This window comes from Protopterus annectens, chromosome 3.part0, assembly GCF_019279795.1.
Source record: "Protopterus annectens isolate FY-2018-M chromosome 3.part0, PAN1.0, whole genome shotgun sequence".
NCBI lineage: Eukaryota > Metazoa > Chordata > Ceratodontiformes > Protopteridae > Protopterus > Protopterus annectens.
In genome coordinates, this window is record NC_056731.1 from 852,318,186 (window position 1) to 852,336,099 (window position 17,914).

Below are 17,914 nucleotides of genomic sequence, written 5' to 3' on the forward strand. Positions count from 1 at the left end.
ACTAAAAGACAGAGAGAGACTATCGAGGTCCAAAACCGACGACGAACCTTCTCTTAAGCCAGTCACAGGTTTGCCAGTACTCAGAGACGCTTTCACAGTCCCTGATACCCCCTACTTTTGATTTGCATGCCTCTACTGAGACCCATTTGGAGTCTGGTATGCCCCGAGATACTTTAAGTATTGAACCCGCGGATGTCTCTACCTTAGATGGGTCCGGAGCCGCTGAGCAGGCACCGGCTTCTGAGGGTGCTTTCAGGCCTAAAGATTTGTACATTGAACTATGCCATCTTCAAAGCTAATGCCAAAAACTACTTCTATGTCTAAAAAAATGGTGCTTGGGCCACGTGTACAGGCCCCAATGCCTAAAAAACAAATGATCAAAATGGCTGAGGATTTAATTACCTTAATCAGGGGTACCCATCCCCCTCCTGCTAAGAGGCCTAGGCAAGGCACTGACTATGAATCTTCAGATCAGGTTTCTATTTCTTCTGATCAGGAATGATCTATTCCCACTTATGAGGACTCTGATGCAGAGGATTCCATCCCTTCTGCTTCTCCTCCTGAGTATACCTTAAGGGAACACTTTCACTGGGAGAGTCAGGATTTCTCAGAATCTAAAAAGAGGCTTAGGGATTTTTTTCTTCTTCCTCAGCATAGGCCTTTGGTTGTACCTCCTGTTCTAGACATTGTTGATGATGTTTTCTCTGAGTCCAGTATGGCTCCTGATTCCCTGCCTCCGGCTCCTAGTAAGCCAGACAGATATTACATGGTTCCTAACTCCCACAAATTCCTTTTTAAAAACCCTACTGCTGACTGCTGACCCTGAAACCATTTCTCAGGGTCCCAAGGGCGTAAAGGCTTCTACTGCTAAAAGTCCTACCCCTTCTGTTAGAGATTCCAGGGCGTTGGATAGATGGGGTAAGAAGGTTTACACATCTGCAACCTTGGCAATCAGGGCTTTAAACTGTCAATTTCATATGCTTAAATATCAGCAGCATGTCATGGGTTTACTTAAACAGAAAATTATGTTGATTTCTGACTGTGTGGAAAATAGAGTTGCAGGATTTATTGCATTCAGCTGAACAAGTTGGAAAACATACTTTGCAATGTGGTTTTGATTCCTCTTGCAGGGCTGCTGTAACTGGATCTGTGATAAGAAGGCAGGCCTGGCTCAAGGAGCAAAATCTTCCTGACCATGTTAAAGCAAAATTGTTGGATGCTCCTTTGCAACAGGACAGTCTATTTGGTAATAAGGCTGAAGAAGTTTTGAAAAAAATGGAAGCTAAAGCTAAATCTATGCAAACTGTGAAAGATTTCCTACAAGTGCAATCACCCAGATTCAGTAGGCACTGGCCTACTAAGAACTGGTCCTTTCCAGTACCCACTTCAGCCGCTCAGGTTAAACCCAGGCATTCCAAAGGCTCTAGGTTTCAGTCACAAGGAACTTACAGAACAAAGCAATGAGGTGCCTCCACCTCCAAATCTGGAAGTAACAAGGCACCTCCCTATGGTAAAAAGTCTTAATGACTTTCCACTGCAATCACCAAGCACTTATCTTTTGGCCGCCCCTTTGGGGGGGAAACTGGCACTTCATGCACGAAACTGGCAACTGATTACCCAGGACAAATGGGTTTTAAATATAGTATCCCAGGGATACAGATTTAATTTCCAAACATTGCCAATCCCAAACGGATGGCCGGATCTGCCCCCAAATCAGTGGACAGAGGCCCAGAAAAAAGTTATGTCCCTCATGAATATGGGGGCTATTCAACCAGTACCAGAAAAGGAAAAGAAACAAGGTTTTTATTCAAGACGTTTCCTGGTACCCAGAAAAGATGAATCATGGCGTCCAGTTCTGGACTTATCCATTCTAAATACATTTCTGGACATTCCAAAATTCAAGATGCTGACTCTCCAACAGTTACTACCTATGCTAGGCAAGGATGCCTGGTTGGTAAATCTAGACTTAAAGGAGGCTTACCTGCATATCCCAATCAGGGAATCTTGCAGAAGATACTTCCGCTTCAAAGCAGGCTGTTTGCATTACCAGTTCTCTGCACTGCCCTTTGGCTCATCTACTGCGCCCAGGGTATTCACAAAGTGCCTGGCATCAGTAATTGCTTTTTGCAGGCACAGAAATATTCAAATTTATCCATACCTGGATGATTGTCTAATTCAGGCAGAAAACAAGGACACTCTTCTGAAACATCTGGCATTTGTAAAAAGGCTTTTAACTTGTCTAGGGTGTACCATAAATGAAAAGAAATCACAACTGGTACCCTCTCATATAATTACATTCCTGGGTGCAAACTTGAATACAACTGCCCAGATGGCTTACCTTACGCCAGAAAAACAAATTCAATTGATGACTTGCTTCAAACAGATGGCCACAAAAACCAAGCTGTCTGCAAGACAAATTCTGCAGGCCTTGGGGTTCATGGCCTCCTGCATTCTTCTAATTCCATATGCAAGACTGCATATGAGGAAACTTCAATGATACCTAAAAAGCTTATGGAGTCAACATTGTCACAGCCTGGAAACAATGATTCCTATCATTCCTTGCCTGCATCTAGAGTTTCTATGGTGGGCAGAGGCCTGCCACCAGAACAAGGGACTGTCATTCATTCCACCCCCTGCCGCTCAAACCTTGACTACAGATGCATCAGATTATGCTTGGGGGGGCACATCTGGCAGGGAGATGCATTCAGGGCCAATAGAAACAAATCAAATGCTCCTACACATCAATCAGAAAGAGATGCTAGCTGTACAGAATGCTCTGACAGCCTTCAATGACTATCTTCATCCAGGGCAACTACTGATAGACAGACAACACCACAGTCATGTGGTACATAAGCAGGGGGGTACCCATGCCTACCCCCTTTGCAGACTTGCATTGGCATTGTGGAACACTGCTTTGACTTATCAAATATATTTACAAGCTCAATTCCTGCCAGGAAAGCAAAATACTGTGGCAGACGAACTAAGCAGAAATCTTATGGACCCACACAAATGGAAACTGGATCCACAAAACTTCAGCATGTTGACACGCAAATAGGGGAGCCCAGACATAGATCTTTTTACCTTACCCCAAAACTATTAGTTGGACAAATTCTGCACAAGAATTCATCACAAAAAAGCTTGGAAAGTGGGATGCCCTGTCCTACAGCTGGAAAAACCTATGCCTTGCCCCCTCTGCCTCTGCTCTCCAAGGTCTTATTAAAAGTCAGTCAGGAAAAAACAAAAATAATTCGGATTGCTCCAGACTGGCCTCGTCAACACTGGTACCCGCTACCGTGCAATATGTTGCACCTTCCTCTGTGGTACCTGCCTCAGACACCTTACCTACTGTCTCAGCAGAACCTTCAAATTCTGCACACTCCGCTCCAAACTCTGAATCTTGCAGCATGGCTAATCAGCTAATTTCTCCAGTTACATCTCTCAGCAAACCTGTGATGGATGCCATTTGGGAGGCTAGAAGGCCTAGTACTAGAAAATGTTATGCTGACAAGTGGAAAAGATTCTGTGCCTGGAACCAAGCACAAGGGATGAGCACAGCAATGCCCAATATTCCTCACATTCTGCAATACGTAACTGAGATGCTTCACAAGGGCCTATCTTTTTCTTCCATAAAAATCCATGCCTCTGCTATTTCAGCTCATTACAACACAGAGCCTCCCCTCTTTTTTCATCCTCTGCTAAAGCAGTACCTCAGAGGTGCCAAAAATGTAAGACCTCCCAGGAGAGCACTAACTCCTGCATGGGACCTCAATTTTGTTTTGGAGAAACTCACTCTACCTCCTTTTGAGCCAGCTGCTACTGCAGACCTAAAATTTCTCTCTTGGAGAACAGCTTTTCTTTTAGCAGTTACTTCCGCTAGAAGGATTTCAGAATTACAAGCTCTTATGGCAATGGAGCCTTTCATTATGTTTTACCCGGACACGGTGGCTCTCAGGACCAATCCATCCTTTATCCCTAAAGTGGTATTTAGTGTGGCCCTCAATCAGACCATTCATCCGCCAAAGATCTTCCCAAATCCACAGAACAAGGGTGAGCGGATTCTGCATTCATTGGATGTACACAGACAACTACGATTCTACTTAAACAGGACAAAATCTCTATGAAAATCTGAACTAATGGTGTCATTTGCTGCAGGGGCAGAGGGAAAGGCTATTTCAAAGCAGACTATTTCCAAATGGATAAGCCATTGTATTCATTTCTGTTACATGCACCATGGTAAATCTGCCCCCAAGGGGATCAGATCTCATTCCACCAGGGCTGCATCTACTTCAGCAGCTTTTCTCAGAGGGTTTCCTACCAGAGACATTCTAGCAGCTGCTACCTGGAGCTCAGTACATACATTCACCAAACATTACCATTTACCTCTCTTCTCTAAATCCTGAGCAGGCTTTGCCACTGCTGTCCTGCAGGGCCTTATAGCTGCTCTTAATGCTGTATAAATCCATCCTCCCAACCGTAGCTTTGGGATTCTACCCAAATGTAATGACTGCAACAGTGAAACACGAAGAACATAGTACAGTTGTGTACACTTACCATAAAAGTAGGTGTTCGAGTGTATTCACTGTTGCAGTCTTGGTTAACCTCCCTCCAGCCCCCTGATTTTTCTCTAACTATACTTTTCATTTCTGTTGCACCAAAAAGGCTTTTAAAGATAATATTTGCTTTTGTTTGGAGGTGTATGTTTTGTGTTTTTTATTGTACATATATAGATATAGATATAGATATATATATTTTCTTTTTTTGCTCCCCATTTGGGGGACACCTGACATCTGGGGCAAGAAAAACTGATGTAATGATGTCGGCTGCATGTTTTATACCCCTGATGACCTGACGTCATAGAAGAAGGGACAGCAACCAACACAGGACCCAAGACTTTGTTAATCAGGCCAACTGAGGGCAACCTGCCAGCAGATTACCCAAAAGTAATGACTGCAATAGTGAATACACTCGAACATCTACATTTGTGGTAAGTGTACACAACTGTACTTTCATCTTTGAGTTTGTGTAGGACGCAGCCTGGGACACCGTCCTGTCCCATTGATGCTGTGTTTTTGGCTTTGGGAGAGGGCTGTTTTAACCTGAGTGTTTGTGATTTCAGGGACTCTACATTCTTCTGGTATGGTTATGGGCCCTTTTGGGGGTGAGAGGGAGGTGAAGTTTGCACTGAATCTGTCTGCCAGGATGTTGGCGATATCGGTCGGTTCAGTGTTTTTTGTGCCATTCTGCACCAACTCCGAGCAGATCTGAACATTGCCACTTTGATTCTTGACATAGTTAAAGAATGCCTTGTGGATATCTTTGGAGTCCTTGGCATTTTTTCTTTCAAAGCTCACCTTGGATGATTTTATGAGGGATCGTAGTTTCTTGCTGATACTGATCAGGGATGTCTTCCCTTCTTGGGATTTTACTCTTTTCTGTACTAGTTCCCTCCTCCTGTTGTATAGCTTGTTTATGGCAGGAGTCCACCAGACTAGTTTCCTTTTCTTGGAGGAGTGAGACTTGGTTTTGCTTGGGATGGCACGATCCATGCATTCTTGTAGCTGCCCGTAGAATGCATTAGTAAAGGATTTTGCAGCTTGGACAGTGTTATCCAGCAGCATGGGGGATTTGAAACTTTCCACCTCAGTCTTAAGTAACGTGAAGTTTGCTTTTGAAAAGTTTTTCACTGTGGCTTTCTTGTCCGGGGGTGGGGGCGGAATATGGATATCCAAAGTGATTTGTTTATGGTCAGATCTATCCAGTGAGGGGTTGACCTCTGGTGTGGAACAACGGTTGCCCATGTTGGTGATGACCAGATCCAATATGTTGTTACCTCTTAAATAAGGATTGTGAAAAAGTTTAAGGTGGAATTATTGCTCCAAATTAATGTTATGCTGAGTTGTTGCTGCAGATGTGCAGGATTTCATTATTTGCTTAGCACCTCCTGTTACAATATGTTCAGCAGTTATTTTTCATGTTGGTCTGCAAGTGTTTCACGTGAATACTTTACTTGATTTGGCATGCATGAGTTTATACACTGTTCTTGTCTACTTTCTAGTAAAATGGCCAAGTTGGAGGAGTTGGAAGAAATTGATGTCAGTGGGAATAACCTGAAGGCTCTTCCAACCACCATAATAAACTGTAAGCATATGCACACTGTTATTGCCCATTCCAACTGTATTGAAGTCTTCCCTGAAGTTATGCAGCTCCAGGAAGTCAAGGTAAGGCGAACTCTGCAAAACATGTTTATAAGGAATTTCCATTAGAAATTACTGTAGGGTTATGCTGAGCTGTAATAGTATGATACTAGACTGTCGCAGAATTCTCAGGATTTACTTGGTGGATCAATGTAAACATATTTGGAATCTGGGATCTTACTGTCAAGCTGACATGGCATTTTGACTGCATTTACAGATTGCTGACTTATACACTACACACACACACTCATTACCCATGCTTATTTGCTGCATCTTTTTGAGTCCATATACATCTCTGTATATTGATAAAGTAATGAGCAACTGTGAAGATGTTCATATAAAGGTTGTCTTTTACAGAAGCATAGTACAGTGTTGTCTTGTTTAAGAAATATATCTCATTATTGTAAACATATATGGTTATTGTTTCCTGTTGAGTGATGAAACCAGTAGCGTTTGAAGCTGATATGTAATTAAAAATACATGCTTGATATGGGATACATGATAGCTGATTAAATGGGAGGAGCTAGGTAGTATTGTATCCATTAGTAAACAGTAGTAATGGTGCTGAGAAATACAGGATTGTAATCCTTAAATGGGTTTATATGTACTGTAGCCAAAGCTTCAGATTTTTTGAGTCCCCTTTGTACTGGCAGAGACCTAAAACTATGATTTATTTTCCTGTCTGTAGTATCAGAGGTCTCTTTGCATTATAGAGGATATTCAGTATATCTGAAAAACAAGAGAGTAGCCTGAGTGCTACTGTGTACTATAGATTTCAAGTGTGGGAGCCATAATGAAATTGTGGCAGAAGGTACATTGTTGCTAATCTGAGAGACTGCTACATTTTTTGCAGCCACAGGACGTCTTCCTCGCTCATTCAGTAAATGTATTTTGACAATAGTGTTCATCAGAGTAAGTATTGTTTGTGTCTTTTGGTTTTTCCTGGTTAGGGGTCGCCACAGTGGAACTCTGGTCCGCTAATGATTGGCAGTAGAGTTTTACGTGCTGGCTTGCCGAGCCTATCACACAACCTTCAATGAAGGAATGCCCATTCACGCATGTCGCCACACAAAAGACACTCTAACTGAGAATCGAAGGGCAACGTCTAACTGTGAGGCGACAACGCTACCGCAGCACTACCACCGCAGTACCCATCAGAGTAAGTACAGTTAAAAAAAAAAACTTTCATTTCCTATCTTCTAGTAATAACCAATTGGTATATGTCCATGTGAATGGGACAAATTAACACTGCATTTGTTTAGTAGTAGATAACCCTTCCCTAGATGTCTACTATCAGATGACTTAGATAGCAGTCATGGACACTTAAATGCTAGCTGCTTGTTTGGACTTGTAGGGAGGATAAAGCCTTCAGCCATGAATCTGATTTTTAATCTTCGCTGTCTTAAGGCATCATTCTTACTTTCTGAAGTAGTTGTTGACATGCATTGATATTTATATTGCTTATCTGTTTTTCAGTAAAGCATTGTTTCCTGTTTCGCTAAAAGCATGACAGCATGTAAAGGATAAAGTAAATTGAGCAAGTCATTTATTTTGTCTAATAAAGTTTCTACTTCACCATCTTGCTTAGTTGAGTGATTTCGGCCAAAGAGATTTATGTATTATTCTAGGTCTATTCTGTGACTGTTTTGTTTCTGTCATCTAACTATCTGCCCAAGGATATTTATTACTAAAAATGTTTCTATCAGATTTCCACTTTGAGTTAAAGGTGTAGCAGTGGCTGAATTTCAAAATCCATTTTTTTCTCTATGTTTAAAAGAAGTTTCTGGAGGAAAAAAGTTATACTTTGTTGTATTCAGACTTTTTTTGCTAATCTGAGTAAAAAAAAAAAAAGCAAATGTTAAATGATGGATTATACTCAGCCATTTGGGGAACTGTTAATGGGCTGTGCCAGCTACACACATTAATGTGAAATCTCACATTTAGAATAGTCTGTTCCATTTAATAATCTGGGTGGTTTTTCATCTATCACTGAAAATGTTTATATAGATAAGGAAATTGAAAAGTCATTTTAAGCTGGAAATATGAATTCTCATTTCACTTTGCAAAACATGACCTCTTGAATCTGGATTTAATACTAATAGTACTTGGAGTGCTGGAGGTTTAATTTAATTGTTTGTACATCTCCTGATTTCTCAGCCTCCTGCACCTAAGAATTCTGAGAGTCTTTCAATCATATACCCTACTCACATAGCGATTCTTTTCAGGAATGCTTTAACTGACTCTGCTGTAATTTCAGTGGACAAGGTCTAAGCCATTGGCCTTCCAATTCAGTCACCAGTATGAAGGACAACAGAGCATTTGTTAGGTATGGAAAGAAAATGTATGCTTCCCATCGTGCTTTCAGGGCAATCAGTCGTCAGACCCATATGGCCAAGTAGCTGCTCTCTATTTTCTCAGACATACAGCAACTCATTTCAGATCTTCCTGCTTCAGTCACTAAAACTTCCCTTTTTAATATGGCATGTTTTGCTTAAGTCGCAACATATTCAGTAAAGTGCAACTGCTACAGGATCGGTGATGCAAAGACTTGCCTGCGTCAGGTTCCTGAGCTTTCCAGGGGATGACAAAAAAGATTCTGAATGCCCCATTTGAAAGAGAATTTCCTTTGGCATTTCCTCTTCAAGGGCCCTTAAAATTAGAAGAAATGGGTTAGTTAATGTAGGTGGTGACACAGCCTTTTCTTACACTGGTCTCAAAATACCACAGAAACTAACCTTCAAGCCCAGGACCTATCTTCAGGAAGCCTTTAATGGTGGTGTTTACTGGACTTTTCTTGGCTTGACTTAAAAGAAGTGTTAAGTGGACTCCAGAAGGAAAGGGAGTGGATCCTGGGAGTCTTCCCAGCAGAAAGAGTGCATGACTACCCAGGCCAACCCCATGAACTAGTAGGCATATCTGGAAACAAATTTTTGGTACAAAGTATAATCCAAAAGGGCTACAAATGGCAGTGGCATTCACTTCCTCTGAAAACAGGAATTCCTGTTTCTACACAAAACCATACCCGTTTATTTCCTCAGATTCTAACAGACATGCTGTCTCAATGTGTTATCGTACTAGCTCTTCCTTTCCAATAAGAAAAGGGCCTTTTCTTGTACCCAAAAAAAAAAAAGTGCTTGGAGGCCAGTTTTGGCTCTTTCAATTCTGAATTACTTTCTCATTGTACCCGAGTTCAGGCTGTTAACACTCCAATCCCTTTTTCCTTTTCATCTACATAATTTTTTTTAGTAACTCTGGGCCTCAAAGATAATGCCAGCATATTCCAGTTCACAAAGACTACAGATATTTAAGGTTTTGTATGGGTTGCATTCTCAGTTTACATATATGCCATTTGGACAATCTAGAACAAAAAGATTTTCACAAAATGCCTAGTTTCAGTCATTGCCTTCTGCAGACATCAGGGAATCTTGGGTTACTCTTACCTGGATGATTATCATCTTAGAAAAATTCTCCAAAGACACCCAGACCATCCCTCCTTTTCCCCATAAAGTTTTTTGAAAAACTAGGATTTTAATTAAATTGAGAGAAGTCTTCCCTAGTTCCACCTCACAGGTTAACCTTTCTGAAATACTGCTTAGACACCTCCCTCATGAAGGCATACCTCCCTCTGAAGAAAGTTTCTTTTTACTATCCACAGTTCTTACACCTGACATACCAGTCCATTTCCACTACAAGAGAGAGTTCCTTAAAATTCTTGGCTTCATGGTATCAACAATTCTCATGGTCCTGTTAGCCAGACTTCACATGAGGAAGATTCAGTGGTTTCTCAAATGTGTTTGGACTTACCAACAGAAGTTTTTTTTTTCTTTCATGTTCATCTTCTGAACTTCATCAGAAAGGAACTCCTATAATGGGCAAATCAGACTCAGTTAAGTCCAGGTTTCTCTCTTTCTCCTGTCATGCCAACCCAGCCCGTCAATAGAGGCACCTAGATTTTGCCTGGGCAGTGGTTTTCCAAAGAGATAAAGGATCAGAGAACTTGGGTTCCTCACTTCAGGGGGAGGGGAGCACATCAACTTGAAAATGTCTCATAAAAATCCTTCACAACCCGGGATTACCACTCTAAATCCCCTCCCCAACCCAATTCATGCACATAGATGCATCAAACCTAATGTTTTACTTGTATTCTGCTTTTAACTGCATATTAAAACTTCGAAAGAGACCACCGCTCCGTCTCTTGAGAGTCAGGCAGAAATGTTTTCCCCACCTGCTTACTGTCGTGTTCTTAAATACCACTGTCTTTCTAGTTGCCTGCCTCTTATGTTAGTTTGACCATATATCTCATTTCCTCTTTCTCACTGGTTTCTCTGAATGGGCACAAAATTATCATTTTGTGAAATTACGCCCCTTCAACTATTTAAATTTATTGGCCATCGTACTGTATTCCATAGTACCAGAATACAAAAGTGACCACCCCCTTTCAATCTATCTTGATGTTTTAAAAATAGTGACTCTCCACTAAAACTTCACTTTTTAGACAGGTAAAACTTAAGTTACCTACTTTCACATCTAACTGCAGTGTTTAGGATAAACCATTTTTTCATCTTACCTTTAAGTATCCCTGTGACGAGCACTTGCTCTAATACCTGCTGGAAAGCACTAGGAAGCCTTAAACCAATACAAGCACTCAACTCTCCTTGTTAATAAGGAGAAATTCATCGTAGGCACTAAACAGGCTATAATTGCAAAGTACCTTGCTAAGGCAAGGGAAAACAGCTCCTGTACTTTACAAACAAAAGCACCAAACCAGGCATGTCCAAGGGTTAGCTTCTGGTGATTTCTCCTGTCCACCTAGTGAATCTGGACATACTGAGGCAATGCAGCAATTGCCTCATGTGCACAGACAACCCTCTCCTTCTACCACCCAACACTACAACCTGTGAGAGATGCACTTACATAGCCAAACTGGAAGCAAAGCTCTATCCACCCAAGATTGTGCTAGACAGTCGAGGAGTGAGTTAACACCCACACTACACCTCAAGGAACACATAGCCCTTCTAAACCCACACCACCAACACCCACACATAGCAACATTAAATCCACATATGTGGAGGCCCTTAACTGTAACCTGCCCAAGCAACAACCTCCGAAGCTGAAATGCAAGCTAACACCAATCGCAACTAAAATGTCACATAGCTCACAACACCAGTGTGGCACCCAGCAACAGCTCCCAAGGCAAGACAAACGTACCTAACACTATAGTCATAGGTGACTCTATAGTCAGGCACACTGATGTCCCACTCACCAGGCTGAACAAGGAGACAATTAGTCACCTGCCTGTCGGGTGCCAGGATCTGCCACATAACACATGCACTCAAGTCACTCCACAACAAGTACAAATATGACTCTGTTATTGTCCATGTTGGAGTGAATGACTTGAGACGTACCTCCCTGGACTACATGAAAAGAGACATGGAAGAGCTCTCAGATCATGTGGCCCAGGCAGGTATGACCCTAGCCCTGAGTAGCATCCTGCCTTCGCCCAGAAGGATACCACAATATAAGGACAAAATGATTGACTTCAACAATTGGCTAAGCTTCTGGTGTCATTCAAAGGGGATCCAGTATCTGTCTGCCTGGGATGACATGATTGACAGACCGCAGTGCTTTGCCAGAGATGGTCTGCACCTGTCGCCCCTGGGATTCAGGTTACTGACTAAGGCTTTTGCCACCCCTGTAGTGCCTTTTTTAGGCAAAATTCAAAGGACAAAACCATCACCGTAACCGGTACAAGCATGCAAATTCTGAAGGTAATGCTACTCAATGCTAGAAGTCTAAACCCCAAAGTGCACTCTTTCGAGACACTCCTAAAAATGGAGAACATCGATATCTGTGCAGTAACTGAGACCTGATTCAAGGCTACAGAGAGCACCCCTGCAGTACCAGGCTACAACTCTTACCACACTTTTCGGCCACCAAACCAGGACCGAAACACTAAAGGTGGAGGAGTGTCCATATTCACCATGGATATTCACACCACCAGGCTAGTTGCCCAACACAATGCATCTGAAATTCTCCAGGTGCAACTAACACTAGATAAGACTGCAATCCAAATTGTAGCTTACTACAGATCTCCCACCATGCCCCAAGATTCTCACTACACCTTTCTAAACATACTGGAAAATATTAAGATACAACCAAACACCCTAATACTGGGTGATTTCAACTACCCTGCCATTAACTGGGAAAACTACTTGTGTACCAACACCTTTGCCCAGCGGTTATTGGAATTCATAAATTCTAATGCCCTGGATCAGCTAATCCATAATCCCACCAGGGGCTCCAATATCCTAGACCTGGTAATTACCAACATGGGAAATCGATGCTCCACATACCTATGGTCACCCCCTCGTTAGTCAGGTCTGACCATAAGCTAATCACCCTTAACATCCACATCCCACCCCCACCCCCCAGTAAGGAAACCTCCATAAAAAAACTTCTCCAAAGCCAACTTCATGCTACTCAAGTCAGAAGTGACAAACTTCATGACACCCATGCAGATGGGAACTGAAAGTTTGTCTACTGAATCCTACACTTAAGGCACTGTACGAGCATATCCACTCCTGCATGAATCGTGCCATCCCAAATAGAACCAAGATGCTCTCCTCCAAAAAAAGGAAGCCAATCTGGTGGTCCCCTGCCATAAACAAACTTTACAACAAAAGGAAGAAACTGTTGCAGAAAAGAGGAAAATCCCAGGATGAAAAAAAAACTCCCTTACCAGCCTCAGTAAGAAGCTGAGATCCCTATTAAAATCCTCCAAAACTAGTTACGAAAATAAAATTGCCAAGGATTCCAAAGACAACCACAAGGCATTCTATAACTGTCAAGAATCTAAATGGCAATTCTCAGATCTGCTCTGCACTACAACAGAATGGCATTAAATATACTGATCCCAAGGATATTGCCAATATCCTGGCAGATCAATTCAGTGGCAACTTCACCCCCTAAACGTCCCATCTCAATACTGGAAGATTGCCAAATTCCAGTAATAACGGCCACACAGGTAAAAACGCACTCTCCAAAGCTAAGAATACAGCATCCATGGGACCAGATGACATCCCGGGCTGTGTACTACATGAACTACAAAATGAACTGGCACCTTACCCAAGTGTGATGTTTAATCATAGCCTCACCTCAGGCTTCATGCCCACTGAGTGGCGCACAGCTGCAGTTATCCCACTCCACAAGGGGGGGATCCACCTTGGATCCCGGGAGCTAGCTCCGCCCCATCAGTCTGACGAGCCTGATCTGCAAGGCCATGGAACGTATTACCATGAAACTTATAAACAGACATTGGCAACCTTCAAACACTGGACCCCACCCAGTTTGGGTTCGTGAAGGGACGATCTTGTCTCCTGAACCTGATTGACTTCTTCAAGTCAGTCTCCAGAGCCGTGGACGAGGGTAAGGTGGTCCACACAGCCTATCTGGACCTCTCCAAGGCCTTTGACACCATCCCCCACTCTGGAATCATAGATGGACTTACTAAGCTGGGTATTAATCCCTACATCACTTGATGGGTTGCCAACTGGCTTACTGACAGAACCCAAACTGTAAAAGTAGCCGACTCCAAATCCAGCTCCAGACAAGTGACAAGTGGAGTACCTCAGGGTTCAGTCCTGGGACCGCTCTTGTTTGGCATCTACTTGTCTGAAGTACAGATCAGCACTAAGGGACTCTGGCTAACAAAGTTCGCAGAGGACTGCAAACTGGGAGCCATTATTGAATCCCCAAATGATGTGGATACTCTACAAAAGGGCCTTACAAAAACAGATGCTTGGTGCCAGAGCCATGGGCTCAAGCTCAGTGCCAAGAAATGTATAGTTATCCTCTTTGGGGAAAAAAACATGTACCCGTGAATTACCACATAGTTGACAGTACACTAAACACTGAAAGTGTGATAAGAGACTTAGGGACACAGGTGGACAATGGTCTCACCCTTCGATAACCACATCGCCACAACAGTCAGGAAATCCTTCTATGTGGCACACCTCATCACTAAGGGCTTTTCATCCAGAAAAAAATGAGGTCATTGTCCCACTGTACTCATCCCTTATGAGACCCATTTTAGAATACAACGTCCCGCTTGGTATGTACCTCTCAAGACATCTGCAACAACTGGAAAGGCTGCAGAAATACCTCACTAAAAGAATCACAGGTCTAAAGCAGATGCCTTACGCTGACCGCCTTAAAAAAACTCCAGCTGTACTCTGTCGCATATCGTCCACTCAGAGGCGATCTCTGCTTAACATACAAGGCCATGTCAAACCCTGAGCTGTTGGACATGCTACACTTAAAGAAATCCTAATCCCTCAGAGCCACATGCTCCAGGGATCTAAACCTTGTCATCACAATAAACAAAACATGCTGGAGGGATAGGTTCCTGACCCAGAGACTCCCCAGACTCTGGAATAGATGACCATACATGTCAAGCAGAGCGCCTTTTTGGCCCTCTTCAAAAGGAACCTTGACGATTGGATGGGAGAAAGGAAATTCACCCTGGGGATCATGGCAGTCGCCCTGCTAGACAGGGGTCCAGGGAGGTAAATAGTGTGGGAAGAAATAGCCAGGGAATTGTTGTAGCTATGCTTGAATAGGCCCTAGGGCCATTAGCCTTGTACCAACCTATGAACCTGCAAGGGTTTCAGGATTCAGGAAACATGGAATCCTACCCTTCAAAAGAAGCATATCAATGTCGGGGAGATGACTGCAGTTCTTCTGGCCCTGGAGGTTTTTCTTCCTACTCCCCACCTGGGCCCCCTTCTAATATTCACAGACAACACCACAGTTACGTGGTACCTCAACAAACAAGGAGGGACCAAAACCTACCTCCTTTGCAGAATAACTCTACAAATTTGCGACCTCTGCTCCAGGCACAACTTGTCCCTGTAGGCCTCATACATCCCCTCTCAGGGCAACAAACAAGCAGATATTCTCAGCAGAACATCATCTCTACAGCACGAGTGGATGTTGAACAGGGAGACCTTTTTTGGACATTGTCCACTGGTGGGGCACTCCTCAAGTGGATCTGTTTACCTCCCCCCAGAACAGACAATTGTGCAATTTCTGCACCAAGGGTCACTCCCCACTTGTCTGGCGAGTAGATGCCTTCAGCATTCCATGGAAGGGACTGTTTCTATAGGCTTTCCCACTTTCCTCTAATCCAAAAGGTCCTTCTGAAAATCAGAAAGGACAAATCAAAAATCTTGCTGGTGATCCCTTACTGGCCAAGGCAGCACTGGTTCCCCCACTCTTTAGCCAAGGGCAATCACCACAAGTTACCCCACAAAGTGGACCTTCTCATACAACAAAAGAGAACCCTAATCCATCCTCACCTACAGATGTTACCACTAAAACTCTTGGTGATAAACTTCTAATCATTTTAGACACCACTACTCAGAGGACATGCTTACAGTCCTGAGGGAGGCCAGGAAACCTGTTACTAAAAAATCATACTTATCAAAATGGGAGAGATTCTCCAAATGGTGTCTACATAAGGACAGGGACCCCAGCAAAGCAGACCCTTCCCTAGTCCTTGGTTATGTGTGTGAACTCATTAAGGATGGCCTTTCTTACTCCTCAGTGAAAGTGCACCTTTCAGTCATTTCTGCCTGCCTCTAGATCCCCCTTTGCTATCCAGGCTAGTTATTAAACATTTCCTGAGAGGAGTCTTACACATGAGACCACCTAGAAAACCCATCCCACCACAGTAGGACCTAAACTTTGTCCTGGAAAAAGTAACACTGGCCCCCTTTGAGCCGGCTAGCAGTGCTACTTTACAATTGTGTACATGTAAGACTGTACTCTTGGTGGCCATCACTTCTGCTAGGAGAGTGTCAGAGTTACAGGCTCTCATGGCCTCCCCCCCCCCCCACACACACACACAACCTTCCACAAGAACAGGGTGGCCTTGTGCACTAACCCTTCCTTCATGCTCAAAGTGGTAAACAAACTGTCCTTAAATCAGTCTGTTCACTTGCCTTCATTTTTACCCTCTCCAGCTAACAGTAGTGAGAGGATTCTCCATTCCCTGTATGTACACAGACAACTGAGATTCTGCTTAGACAAAACTAAGTCCTTAAGAAAATCTAGCCAATTATTTCAGCCCCATGGGCAAGGCAGTTTCCAAGCAAACTATTTCGTTTTGGATCAGAAAATCCATTTCCTTCTGCTACTCACACCATGGCAAGCACTTACCCCATGGGGTGAGAGCTCACTCCACCCGAGGCATGGCTACTTCCAAAGCCTTCCTCAAAGTGCTGGACATAGCTTCCATTATGGAAGCTGCCACCTGATCCACTGTTCACACCTTCACCAAACACTACAAGCTGGATCAAGTCTCCAGAGCCAGAGCAGGCTTTGCTTGAGCAATCCTGCAGGGGGTTCTGGAATCTTCCACTTCTACCTCCACCTTTCCCTTTAACTAAGCGGTGGTACTCTTCCCACACTAAGAATACTGCAACATAGGAATAGAAGGACATAGAATATTCATGAAACTGAGTCCATCAGAGTAAACAACATTACAAACTCCCTGAGCAAATCCATGACAGGCCGTTACAAATGGATGTTACACCCAGAGGTCTTCCAGGAAATTGCTCACCTGTGGAGGAATTCCCCAAGTTGATCTGATTGCTTACATTCATAACAAGCAGTTACAGAAAAATTGCACCAGGATTCCTTGCAGACAGGCATAGGAAAACATGTGCTTTTTCTTTCCCATGAATGGAATGTTTGTGTGCCTCCCCCTTCTCCCAGTTACCAAAGTCTTATGATAATGAAGGTCTTTCCAATGATACAGCTTATTTCCTTTTGTCCCAAACAAGGTTGATTCTCCCTTATGTACCTGGCTAGGAGCAATTACTAAAACCTTCCACACAGGGTGGACCTGCTGTACTTCTGCAGGACAAGGGATCTCTCATTCACCCCAGTGTTCTGAACCTACACCTGACTGACTGGATGACAGTTTTTTGATCCCATTTAGGCACCTCTTTGCAGCGGATGTACAACAAATATTAAGGGAGGCTAGAAAACCTACTATTAGAAAATCTTATTTGGCTAAGTGGTACAGATTTTCTAATTAGTGCCTTAAGAGAGACTAGGATCTAACCCATGCAAGGACTTTGGTGGTACTCCACTACCTGTGTGAATAACTCAAATGTAGCTTGTTTACTCTTTTAAGTCATAATACAGCTCTCACCTTTTCTTCTTGTCTATCATTAAATCCAGGTTAAGCAATTCACCAAACTAAAAGCAGGTGGTTCCTTCTTGGGAACTTAGTTTTGTATTGGAGAAGTTAATTTTACCTCCATTCAAACCCGTAGCTTGCCCTTCCTTAGAGTTCTTACTTGGAAGACGGGTCTCACTTATATCATTGATCTGACTTTGGCTAGAAGAGAAGTCTGAGCTGCAAGCCCTCATGTCTTCTCAGCCTGTTTTAGCCTTTCGTAAGTGTGTGTGTGTGGGGGGGGGGGTGGATTTAGAGGTTGGTAGCATCCCTGATACAACCCAGCCTAGAGACACTGCAGCTCACTACCTGTATGATTTAACTCTCCTGACATTCAGGCTCAAAATCACTGAGAAAGTGCTAATTATACTTAATGGAAGCCTGATGCAAGGAAATCCTACTTGACAAAATGGAGGAAGTTTTTCTCTCTGCTGCTTCAGGAAGGATTAGGGCCCTACAGACCTTTGTCCATGGT

At 43.1% G+C, this 17,914-nt stretch overlaps 1 protein-coding gene across 1 annotated transcript in view; it reads left to right on the forward strand.

Moving 5' to 3' along the window:
* The window catches only part of PHLPP1 (PH domain and leucine rich repeat protein phosphatase 1), a 1,852,281-nt gene that overhangs the window by 1,444,663 nt on the left and 389,704 nt on the right, over window positions 1–17,914 (forward strand). Inside the window, 1 exon segment of the mRNA XM_044065187.1 lies at window positions 6,056–6,218. Within this exon segment, the coding sequence (XP_043921122.1) occupies window positions 6,056–6,218 (163 nt within the window).